We start from the raw sequence: 12642 nt of genomic DNA, 5'->3' as shown, positions 1-12642 counted from the left end.
TTCATAACATTCAGTATAAACTCTCACATGTTTTGGTATCCTATCATACAATTCAGTCAGCATAAGCCATAATGGAGACAATAACCTGATATTAACTTAATATTGAAGATTATATACCAACAGGCAACAGTTCTTGTACATCATAATTTAGAAACATGACATAGTATACAAAGACATAATTTTGTTTTTCTTCTTATAGAGTACAATATGTGGCTATGTGCTATAGAAAGAGTGTAATTGTACAAGGATCAATTTACACATCAAACATGTTCTTTTAAAGAAACTTATCTTCCAAAACACCTATATATTTTAGCATATATACTTCTAGCAAAATTTCATAACCTAGCATCGTCTTAATACTACTACTAGCATCGGATGTATGTATAATTGAGTGGGAGCAAGTGACCTCACTTGGCAAAATAAAAAACTATAAAGAGGTTGTGCATTCTATAGTTTACAGACCAACAACATTGTCATAAGCATATATATTTATGGGATTTTGTTAATTTTTTTTGTATTTTATTATTTACTTATTTAAGGGTGACCCCACTACATATGATTTCTAGATCCGCCACTGCTACTAGTACTACCATAATTTCGTAGTAAGCAACAAACTAATATATTGATATCTTGAAAAAAAAAAAAAATTGATACTAATCCCACAATTCTATCCATACAAAGATACAATCATTATGTTTATTAAAATGAAATATTTTGCTAGTTGCATACCATGATATCATGACTAAATATTATCAAAATGGAAATTTTTGCTAGTTTCATACAATGATATAATGACTAATGTTTATCAAAATGGAAATTTTTGCTAGTTGCATACAATGATACAATGACTAATGTTTATGATTGATCACATGGTCCCACTATTCTCAAGACCTGAACCAACCCTACTAGAAACAATAAACCAACAGAGTATTTCTAGAACCTAGTGTTCTATGTGTAACACAATCAGTGACATAATGAATGAAGGATGTTCATAGGCTGTACTGGTACAGGAGAAGTGGCATCTTTGGTTCTTTGGATTTTGACATTTTGTTGATGATACGATTCAATGATTGTCCTTACATACAAGAAGATATCTTAGAATTTACGTCTTACACTAACTTTCCAAGCTAGAGGCCTTAGCCCAAGTACAATTATAAAGTAGGATACGGGCCTTTCATATAGTTACATTTGCCCGTTTGTAAGATCGGCCCAGAGCAATAGTTTTTCGACAAATACTTATAAATCTTTGCGCTATTTAGAGATGTTTGATAAAATTGCAATATTACTACTTTTTGGGGCTTGCAGTTTCTTGTTCTTGAATACACTGATTATTTGGTCTCATATTTTTTTAGCTCTCTCTATTCTTTTCTTCTCATCATATCAAATACTTAAAATATACATATATTTCAACAAATATCCTTGAGTTTTGCGAATATTTACTGGGTACTCTCACAGTTTCCAAAATACACAAGGTGCCCCTAAAGTTTTAAAAAATATTCAAAATACCCCTAGTGACTAACGACCGTCAATTCCAATAGTCATTGAGGCTAGATCAACTCCTAACTAACCTTAGTTAATTAAATCCCCACCCCCTCACCAACGAGCCACCCCAACCACCGCCATACCATGCTCCTCTAAGGAAAAAAGATATTGGATTTTTTTGTCCATAACTACCTTACTTACCCTCTTTTTTGGGACAAACTACCTTATTTACAAAACTACCTTTGTTACGTTATTGTTTGTCGACCACAACCTAAATTTTTTTCTGACCGTTTGACTATGGTTTTTCGGTGAATAAAACTCATTTGCAGGTCACGCGACTTATCATTTTCCTTATTATTGAATTTTTTCCTTGAATAATGCAAAAGTAGGTTTTAATTCCCAAAATATGCCCAAAAATAAAAAAATTCCCTGCGTACCGTCCACGTAGGACGGCACGCGAGAAACTAGTTTTTTTTTTGTTTTTTCCCAGGTAAACCGCTACTCAGGGTAGCGGTTTATATTTATAATAAACCGCTACTCTAAGTAGCGGTTTATACACATAAACCGCTATCTCAAGTAGCGGTTTATTATAAATATAAACCGCTACTCTGAGTAACGGTTTACCTGGGCAAAATTCTGGAGTTGGGGATAATACTACAAGAAAATACGTATCAACGACGGCTAAAAGCCGTCGCTAATGACAACAAACAGTCGCTGAAATCACCGACGGCTAAAAGCCGTCGCTAATGACAAAAAAAAAGTCGTTGTAGGAGTAGCGTTTATCATAATAAACCGCTACTTGAAGTAGCGGTTTATAAAAAAAAAATCAGTAAACCGCTACTTCAAGTAGCGGTTTTGTTGTAAGTAGAAAAAAAAAATAATTCTCGCGTGCCGTCTTACGTGGACGGTATGCAGGGAATTTTTTTATTTTTGGACATATTTTGGGAATTAAAACCCACTTTTGCATTATTTAAGGAAAAAAATTCCCTTATTATTCCTCCCTTTTACTTTTCTCTCCTTTTTGTAAACTAACATTCTATCTCCTTACCTAACTAAGGATATGCACATGAATTTTGTACAATATAGAAGGGAGAATAATATATAAGGGGGAATAAAAATGGAAGATAACAAGTCACATGATCTACACATGGATTTCACCGGAAAACTACAGTCAAACATCGAAAAAATTTTTTAGGAAGTGCTCAACAAATAATAACATAACAAAGGTAGTTTTGTAAATAATTTTATAAGGTAGTTTTTCGCAAAAAACGAGGATAAATAAGATAGTTATGGACAAAAAATCCAAAGATAAATACATGTGATATATGTAAGATATTTCCTGAAAGGTAAGTACATGTATACATATAAATTCAAAAGACAAATCACTTGAATAAATTGGTGGTAAAGACTAAAATGATCCCCCGGAAAAATCAAAGGAAAGCAGAAAACTATGGGGTAGAGACAGTAGAGTGCTCGTTGCCTTTACAAATTAGTACACGACACCGACAGCAAATAAAAACTTAAACCACATCTAACCCAACATTTTTTTTCCATAATTCCATCTACAACATCCTCAAGTCCTCACACAGTACACAGTACACAGCACAACACTATTTCTTCAAGAAATCTGTAAACTATAATCTAAAATAACATTATTTTATTTCAGACTTGTAAAACTGAGTTATCTTATCATTCACGTCTAAATTTCGTATGCTTAATAGCTTCATTACAATCCAAAGAATATCACCAAAGTCTTCACAAATAGGTCGACTACGTAGAAGAAATTATGAGTAGGCCTATCAATTACATGATCACGACATTTATTATTTATACCAGCTCGACAAGTAACACAAATAAGATACCAAATAAGTAGCACGTATTCCACCCTTTGGATCAAGCCTTGAAAACCATACAACTCACAAGTAGTCATATACTTCCTCCGTTCCAAAATAAGTGAAACACTTGTCTCAAAAAGCTCTCACATAAATGAGAGAAGTGTTTCACTTATTTTGGAACGGAGGAAGTATAAAAGTAGTACTTTTATGGTGCCAATGTATTCTTTTAATATTAAATATCTTTAGTTAATAATTAGTAAATATTATAAAATGTAAGTATATTAAAAATATGCATTGAGATTTGAGACAAATCTAATAAGATAGTTACGTTTATATTTATATCTAAAAGAACATATTATCAAAGTAGTATGTATAGTATCAGAAGTCAAAGTGAAAAACTGATAACAAATGAAATGACAACTTTATTCGTAAATAATTCACTTTTCCAATATATCAATGGTAATTTTATTTTAAATCAAATTTTGTTAATGTCAATACTTAAATGAGGGATTAAATTTGTCAAATTATTATGTCAATTTCTTTTAATATGATATGAAGGATCAAAATAATGTGAGTATGTGACAACTAATTCTTGACAAGCAATATACTTACTCTTTCTAAGTATAATCGACACAATTTGACCATCATCCTAGCCAAAGCAAAACTTTAACTATTAATTTCTTAATTTATTAACAAGTAAAAATTATCAAAAATTGATATTTTCAAAATATATGTGGAGACGAAATAACAAGCGTAAACCACTATGGTTTCCCTGTATATCTATCACAAACGATGATCAAAATAAATTAAATGATTAGTGCAAAGTACAAAATGAATGGATTAAAAAGAAACGAAAGTATCATGAAGATATGATCTAACAGCTAAGAAACAAGTTTGTCTAGGGGCTAAGGTTAACCTCTGAGTTCAAATGCCAATTGGGGACGACCTAAGATCTAAACAAGTAACTACCAACTATTTCCCAATTCTTTGCTAAAGTTACCAATCAACCTACATGTTAAACTCCTCTATATATAACACCAACAGGCAACAAGGTAGATATCACACCAGCAACTACCAGAAAAAAAACCTTAAGACACCTCCACATTCTACAGGTGATACCGGAAACTTAACCAATGGCTAGCTCCGCTTTTCTCAAGTTCGTTTGTCTAGCTTTTATGTGCATGGTGGTAGTAGCACCACATGCAGAGGCAGCCATGAGCTGTGGTACAGTGACCAAAAATATTGCACAATGTATTACCTACTTAAAGGGTGGCGACAGCCCGTCGAAGGGTTGCTGCGACGGGGTTACGACCCTCAAGAACTTGGCTTCCACTCCAGCAGACAAGAAAACTGCTTGCGCTTGTCTGAAATCAGCAGCTGCCTCCATCAAGGGTCTTGATGAAAAGAAGGCAGCAGGTCTTCCTGATAAATGTGGTGTCAGCATTTCCTATTCCATTAGTCCCAACACTGACTGCTCTAAGTATGGTTCCAACTTCTATTAAATTTTTCTCTCCTTTAATTTACTTGTTTGGTGAAATCTTTCGGTAATTTGGAGCGTCATAGACTCCGAATAATCCACATTCGAGCCGGGTCAAGTCCTGATTGTGAGGAAATCAAACCTCTCCCAACACACATTGCACATTTTAAAAGTCTCGAACCAAGACCTCTAGTTGAGATGAAACAACTGTCTCACTAGCTATTCCAAGCACTTGTTAGCAGCTTTCTACTTTAAAGATATGACAAAATCTCTAAGCAAATTTAATTGTCAAAATAAAATAAATCCACCAAATTTAGAGGTCTTTCTCAAAGATAAAAAAAACTAATACTTTCTGCTAGGCTGAGAGAGTGAAGCTATAACAAAGAATATATAAGGTACACCTTAGTATAGAATTAGGATACTCGTGTTGGATACCAATATGTGCCCAACTCGGCTATTTTACCAAAATTTTCTACGAATTTGGCCCAAAAGTTCCCAGGAGTCGAGAATCGAACTGGGTGCTTGAGGTAAAATGAAGATTTTCAATTAATACAACTTAAACCCCATACTCTTAAGTGATGAACAACAATTTACGATATAGAAAGATGAGGTCCACCCTTTTTATGCCCATCTTTAGATCCTTTTTACATTACTTTGCATGACAAACTAGCACCTACTAGATGTATAGCACAGATTATGTTAGTTCAGGGATCTCAAGATCTGAAGTTTAAACTATGCCAATGAATGTATCCTTGAAGTATAGCACTGATTTCTTCTTCCATATGTCTCATGTTGCAGGGTAAACTAGAAATATAACTTTTCCAGCGAAACAGAACACCAGAAGTACCCACCTATTGGCTAGAATCTCGAAGAATAAAGATCTTGGTGGAGTCTTACTTCCACAAGTCAATTAATCTTTCTATCTAATACATATTTGTACTTAACATTCTACTTAAAATTATCATTGTTATCTATGTAAGCTATTTGCTTCTTATAAATGAGACTATTGTGCTTCTTAAACAAGATAAATCAGTACTTAAATCCAATGGCTAACGTACCTTGGAAAATCAGACAAGATGACCAACTTCTTTTTTGGCTGAAGAGAGGTGTATGACTGTAAGATAGTATGAGACAAATTAAATTCATGGACACTTTTGATCAACACGTTCAACAAGAAAAATGAAATAAAATTCTTGGTAAAATACAAAAATTTACACTCATGATAAGTAAATTATGGTGAATATTTAAGATACTAGTAGCATACTCATACATGTCTCTTTCTTGGTTCCTCCTTTCATAGTTTTTTGCCTAACTCCCTTTAGAGAACTCAGAATCATTTGTTCTTTTCTTCCCCCTTTACTATGACTTTCTCCTTTAGACTTTCCCCTTAATTACTCGATTAAAAAACATCTCATTTAGAAAAGGTTTCAGGGGAAAATAATTTCTCCAAAATCAGTAAACCTCTCTCTCCCCCTCCAGAAATTTGGTGGTCCCCGTTGTCATATTACTCAATCTTCATTAAGAGCTTGTTTGGTTAATGTTGGAACTTAATTCCCATGAGAAGTCTTATTTCATGGGAAGTAAATTCCTTTGTCTATTTTCTAGGAGATGGCTTTTGGTGTTTGGTTGAGCATAGGAATTTGTAATTGACACAGAAATTTCTAATCCCCAAGGGGGGTTGGTGATTAATTTCCTACACTTCATGGGAATTTCCATTTCCTTGGAAATTCTATTTCCCATTAATTTCCTATTTCCTGCATACCAAATAACTATCTTATCTTGTACTATAGGAAATCCAAATTCCAGTGGAATTTAAAGTCAACCAAATGACCTCTAAGTATTGCCATCAAAGATCATATGGGTAAAGTATGTCTTTTATGGGCTAACCCAATTTCTTCCTCTCGCAACATCCTAGTTGCGGAAGCTTGGGGATTTACAAAAAGGAATTAAAGTGATCTTTTCTTAGGATCTAAAATTAATGAGATTAAGGGTGATAATTTGTTGGTGATCAATTCCTTCAGATTTTTTTTGGAAAATCCCTTCAAAAGGCTGCGGATTTCATGGTGCACCGAAGGCACGAGTCTTCTCCACTTTGCTATTCGTCTTCTTCTTTCTCTAAACCGTTAGGGGAAATTCTTAGTTTTCTTATCCCAATCAAAATAAAAACAAAAATTAGCATACTCATCTTCCAAAAGCTAGTCTATTAAGCCTAACGCAAACCTATGGTCTAAACAGACCAGAGTACAACATTAGATGTTGAAAACACAGTATGTGGGACATTTTCCGTCATTTAGATACCTGTATTTTTTCACACCATATAATTCATAACCAACCCTATTTAATGCTCCAAAGTCTAGCATTCAACAAAGTTCTGGTAGCCTATCAGCTGGAAACAATAAAACCACTAATTTATGACCATATCATTGGATTTTCAGTCTCGATCTTGTTAGAACTCTTATCTCTTTTATATTTTAGATAGGAACCGATCTTCACAGGAAAAACTTTGTCTACCCACCGGGTAAACTACCCACTTTGATAAAGACTTGTTGGGGGTGGTGGTATTGAAATTCAACTCAACATAATAATTATTTTTTAATGCTTTATTAATAGTGGATTGTCTATCCGGTAAGTAGGTATAGTACTGTCCATCTTCACGAGCTATCATCTCTCCTGACAAATTACTCCGCATATTTGAAATGAATGACGTACAACAATTTAGAAACCATAGTCCAGTCAAAATTTCCTGATAATGGTTTCAAACGCTTGTAAGAGAAGTGTTATTAAAGAGATCACAACAAAGTGGTTGCTACTTACTAACCACAAGTCCACAACAGGTAATATATCAACCCCATCAAACATCCTCATATTATATACTCAGTGTCGTTACATCCCAATATAATTAGCATACTATTCTAATCCATCATGACTAAGTAAAGATTAATACTCCTGCATTTCAATATTTCATCCCATCACGCAATAAAGTACTCCTAGAAGAATGTTTAATGTGAGCATTGAATAAAAGCCGCTCTTATAGGTGTTATGTTGAAAATTAAGAGAAGAGGTGGTTGGCAGCAACACAGATAGTTAGGTTAAATTCTACCAAAAACACCAATAATTAGTGTCCAGGGATTTACATAGATCACTATACTCATCAAACACTACATTAGTAAAATATATAGATCGCTGCACTCAATCAATCACTAGACCATTCTTCACTCACCACTAGAAGCTTGACAAGATTTCGAGAACCGACAATTGGTTGGTAATCTGACCAATGTATGAAATATAGACTTGAAAAAAATAGGATATGAGACAATTGAACATCAAAAAATTCAATGTCACGAGTGTTGTATCCCTATTGTTGCATCATAGATTTGTAGGAACAATAAGCATAGGGGAACAATTAGCATCTTTAATTTTAGCTAATGTAGTAATTTATCTTGGAAGCAGAAGGCCTATTACCAGAGAACTATAGTTGAAGAGGGGGAAAACTGTTATCTAAGTGACTTCCTAGCTATAATATTCCACTCTCCTAAGCACGTTTTCAAACTAGTCATACCCAATGCCAAGGATTATCTGTGCTCGTGTAATAAATTTTTAAATAAATGATTTGGTAGTTCAACCAGTGTTACCTAATTCGCGTTAAAGTTAGTCCAAAAAAATACCACTTGCATCAGTGCATGTACCGATTCGCCTTTCCAAATCGCAGTTCGGGGGGGGGGGGGGGGGGTTAGTTAATAAGGTAACATTGTGTGCAACCAGCTCAAGCCTAAAATCATTAACCTGCTAGAGGTCCTGTCAATCACAAATACTTTTAATTTCTGCAAATTTAACATCAGACCTTAATCTCAATCCTCAAATGCATAGAAATTCTAAAAGACCAAATTCCAAAACAGGCGTTTTCTGAAGTGTGCTAACAGTTCAGCAGAGAATGTCAAGCCGATAATAGACACAATCAACTGATCAAGACCTACTGCAATAAAGACTCAACTGCAATCCCCTGAACTAAACTATACCCCATTGAGTCATAACACCCTTAAGTCATATTCTCTATAAGTAGACAAAAATGGAGGGTGTCCAAACCATCTAGTACCAATTAAATTAATTACAACTCTCTCTCTTTCTCTCTAGGCCTCTTTCTTAAAGTTTGTGATCGGATTAGCAGCAATCCCAACATGGCTAGCGCACCTACTCTAAAGCTGTTATGCGCATTTATTCTGAGCATAGTGGTGTTCGCACCACATGCAGAGGCCGCCATTAACTGTGGTCTGGTCTCTCAGAGCCTTGCAGCATGCCTTGGATTCCTAGAGAATGGTCAGGGACCAAATGCAGCTTGCTGCAACGGTGTTAAGACCCTCCGAAACTTGACTCCCACAACCCAGGACAAAAGAACTGCTTGTAGGTGCATGAAATCAGCCGCTTCAGCCATTCCAGGCATCAACCACAAGTACTCAGCTGCACTTCCCGGCAAATGTGGGGTCAGCATTCCAGGGCCTGTTGGCCCCCAGGCAGACTGCTCTCAGTAAAATTCCCTCCTATTTTTCTTCCAACTCGGATATGTGACTAATAATATAACTCACCCGGTCTTTTGTCAAACCGTCTGACTCAGTCTGACACTGATCACTAACCCATATATTTTGCTGAACTTTTTTAGTACATTTTTATAACTCTTACTTTTATAGTTTTATTCTAAAACTTTTTCTTATAAGGCTTTCCATTCAAAAAAATAATAGTGATATGACTGCCTAGAGTACTGGACCATCCGAAACAATAATTTGAGTACATAAAAATAATTGATAATTATTGAAGGTCGAGTTTTTCAACTTTTGTTACATCTAACTTCTTCCTTTGCTGCCCCCTTTCTCTAATTTTGCAGGATCCACTAGACCTGAAGTTTCCAGGAGGGGAACACTAGCAAAACAAAGAATAGTTGGGTTCTGACTTCATACAAGCAAAATCTATAGTAAATTCCCATGAAGTGCATGCTTTCTGGAACTTTCTGCTTATCAAGTTATTATTACATATATACCATGTGTGCTTCTTACATCTAAAGTGACTTACATAATCTCCAATTCCATGTAAGAGATAGCAAGGAAGATTAAATATTGAAATAAAATATCTTATTTTTTTAATCCCAATAAATGATTTTACTAAACTAGCAATCTTGCCAAGTTGCAATTCAGTCAGGTATCTATATGACATTTTCATAAGAAAGAAATACACATTTCTCTGGTGTGTTAGGATTGAAGCTGCCATGATCAATAAATCATAAGAATAACATTAATTAACGCTTTAAAAGCAGGAGCAAGAAACTTACCTTCAATATGAAAATGGTTAAATGGTTGATCCACACATGAGGGCCAAAAAGCCCACAGGAAGCAGAGACGAGGCCGCTCTGCTAATTCTCTGTCAGAGGCTTTTTTGAATGCAAGAGTATATCAAATGAATAATGTCAGAAGAATAGACGGGCTGCTAAGATGAAATAAGGTACAGGATCCAACTAGCATATGATGAATCTAACACTTCAGAACTCCCACTCATTGCACCCCAGAAACAAGAAACGATGCCCACATCAAAGGCCGAAAATTGTCCTTATTCTTATAAGTATATAGCAAACTTATTACTTCTTTGTAGTCCCTGAATTCCTGATATAATTTGAACTGGAACTAATGGAATATTGATTTCAACATTCTATGATGATTCTTATTGATGATTCAGTAGGAACTTTGTACTTAGTCCAACTCCAAGTAAATTACACCCCAAGGCTAGGAAAATTGTAGAATAGTGCCTAATATTTGTTGTTAGTCCACTTGACGCCACCCCAAATTCAATTCACTAAAGGATCTACATTTTTCCAAACAAAGAAGTTGATCATTAAACTGAACAGCATGTAAGTTACCTACAACAAGTATTCAACCACAGATACTGGTAAGCACTAGGTAAGAATGTAAATGGAACTATAAAGTAAATGGTCAAATAGAATTGAATTATTAAATGAATGGACAGTGTTCTCACCAGACTATTTTTCATATTAGTTCATCATTTAGGTTAGTGATTATTCTTGATATCATCTGATCCAGTGTTCATTGAAAATATGAAGAAAAGCAATGCAACATAAAATTCTCCATAAATTTCATTGTACCATATAAAAAGCACTCTTAGGCTCTTAGCTCTTCCAAACTTCTCTTTTTCACGACAATATCATCTTGATCAACCTTCTTAAGGTGCTAAATCATACCTCCATCTTTTTCGCCTCAGCAAAACCACCAAGTTCAATGCTTCTGGAATTCGTATGTACATTTATGTGTCACTGTCACAACCTTACAGGTCTTCCTTCAATGTGGCAAAAGCAAAAGCTATTTGGTTAAGTTCATTACATTCTATTTTCATCTCTTGAGCATAAAAAACTATCAATGGATAAGATCAGCTTTTTCCTTCAACATAAAGCTTCAATGTCATTTAAGAGTACCATTTACAGGTTACTGACAATAAAGAATTTATGTAGTGTTCTCGTTCAAAGAACACAAAACTTCAATGTAATTCGTATCCAATTCTGTTCTCGCTCAAAGAACTTTCTATAAAAGAATCCTGGTCTCTCCACCACCATCAAACTGACGACAATCCTTTATCATAAAACATCATTTGCAAGTTTGTTCATTGACCAAATCATCTTCACCAAGTTATCTAGGATACATTTTCAGCTTTATTCTCCATCAGGATTGTTCATTTCAAAAATTCTATGTCTCTACACCTTCATCAAATTTCCTAAGACATCAAGAAGTCATGAAAGTCGTATTTTAATCAGATCTCACTCTCTCTAAGGCACTTTAGGTTTGAGAGGCTTATATGTTCTACCACCAGTCCACCACGTTCAGCCTAACAGCACAAGCAACTCTAACAAAACTCGAACAAATCTTTATTTAGGCTACGACGAACAAAGAGACAATCATAGCAAGTTCTATATACTCCCTCCATACTCGAATAAACTGCTTGTATTCCTTTTTGACGATTCAGAGATAAACGTCCTGTTACTACATACAGAAATTTTCTCTCTAAATCAATTTCTTATTCTTACTTCTAAACTACCAACCAAAAACCTACACACTTGCTAAAAATTATTAAAGTGCATGCCTAACCCTAAGTTTTCATTATTTGAGGATGGAGGGAGTAATTGTTATCGAGATTGTTTCAAGTAATCATTGAATGAAACTCTGGTGAAACATACTCCTATGATTGTGAAATTCTAAAACATACACTTCATAATCACTCCATAGCCAACCATTTAAGAGCAGATTTCTCCATAAAAACATACACACATCATACGGCTTTGAATTCCGGCCTTTCAATTTTATCCTACATGCTATAATACCAGCATAACAACACGTCTATTGCAATTTCAACATCCGCAGACACAAATTCATATTATCATCCTACAATATTAACAAAACTCTTGCTCTTACAAAATTAGCAACATAACAAACAAAAAACTATTTATTATCATTAAGTTCAAGTCAGTTTTCTTCGGATTATGCCTTCATTATCATCTCAATTGAAATTATGCGAGTAATCAATTTAAGATCAAATCAAAGATTAAACAAATTTGAGCCTTAATTGAGTAAAAATTGCCAGAAATTAAGATTGAAGCAAACGAAATCAATGGAGATGAGATGGCGGAGTGAAGAAATACCTTAATGTTGGAGAAAATGGCGAATTCTAGTACGACAGCAAAACTTGACGAACAAAAATGGGAGGAGAGAGTGAGGCGCTTTGAGAGGTGCGATTGGAAAAAATGGTGGCGCCTCAAATTGAAATTTGAAGTGCCACAATCTTCCATTTATAATGTCCTGT

At 34.7% G+C, this 12642-nt stretch overlaps 2 protein-coding genes and 1 long non-coding RNA gene across 4 annotated transcripts; 2 read left to right on the top strand and 1 right to left on the bottom strand.

The window, feature by feature from the left end:
• The first annotated feature begins 4362 nt into the window (after positions 1–4362).
• Positions 4363–5840, top strand: LOC104904284 (non-specific lipid-transfer protein). Its single transcript, XM_010692491.4, has 2 exons — positions 4363–4797; positions 5593–5840. The coding sequence occupies exons 1-2, from the start codon at positions 4451–4453 to the stop codon at positions 5600–5602; spliced, it is 357 nt and encodes a 118-aa protein (XP_010690793.1). The 5' UTR covers positions 4363–4450; the 3' UTR covers positions 5603–5840.
• Positions 5595–12642, bottom strand: LOC109135938 (uncharacterized). Of its 2 annotated transcripts, XR_007269637.2 has the most exons (4): positions 12482–12642; positions 10810–11127; positions 10112–10693; positions 5595–5908 (listed from the first exon to the last, which is right to left on the bottom strand). It is a non-coding gene; the product is annotated as an uncharacterized LOC109135938 (long non-coding RNA). The 2 variants fall into 2 exon arrangements; XR_007269636.2 differs by lacking the exon at positions 5595–5908 and having other exon boundaries at positions 9140–10693.
• Positions 8873–9926, top strand: LOC104904285 (non-specific lipid-transfer protein). Its single transcript, XM_010692492.4, has 2 exons — positions 8873–9316; positions 9671–9926. The coding sequence occupies exons 1-2, from the start codon at positions 8970–8972 to the stop codon at positions 9678–9680; spliced, it is 357 nt and encodes a 118-aa protein (XP_010690794.2). The 5' UTR covers positions 8873–8969; the 3' UTR covers positions 9681–9926.

Source organism: Beta vulgaris, chromosome 9 (assembly GCF_026745355.1).
Source record: "Beta vulgaris subsp. vulgaris cultivar EL10 chromosome 9, EL10.2, whole genome shotgun sequence".
Classification (NCBI taxonomy): domain Eukaryota; kingdom Viridiplantae; phylum Streptophyta; class Magnoliopsida; order Caryophyllales; family Amaranthaceae; genus Beta; species Beta vulgaris.
The sequence above is the reverse complement of the archived record's forward strand: the minus strand, read 5'-3'. Positions and strand labels throughout refer to the sequence as shown.

What these genes read in the sequence shown, in the direction of transcription:
- LOC104904284 (XM_010692491.4), top strand. Translation starts at nt 4,451, where the DNA reads ATGGCTAGCTCCGCTTTTCTCAAGTTCGTTTGTCTAGCTTTTATGTGC.
- LOC104904285 (XM_010692492.4), top strand. Translation starts at nt 8,970, where the DNA reads ATGGCTAGCGCACCTACTCTAAAGCTGTTATGCGCATTTATTCTGAGC.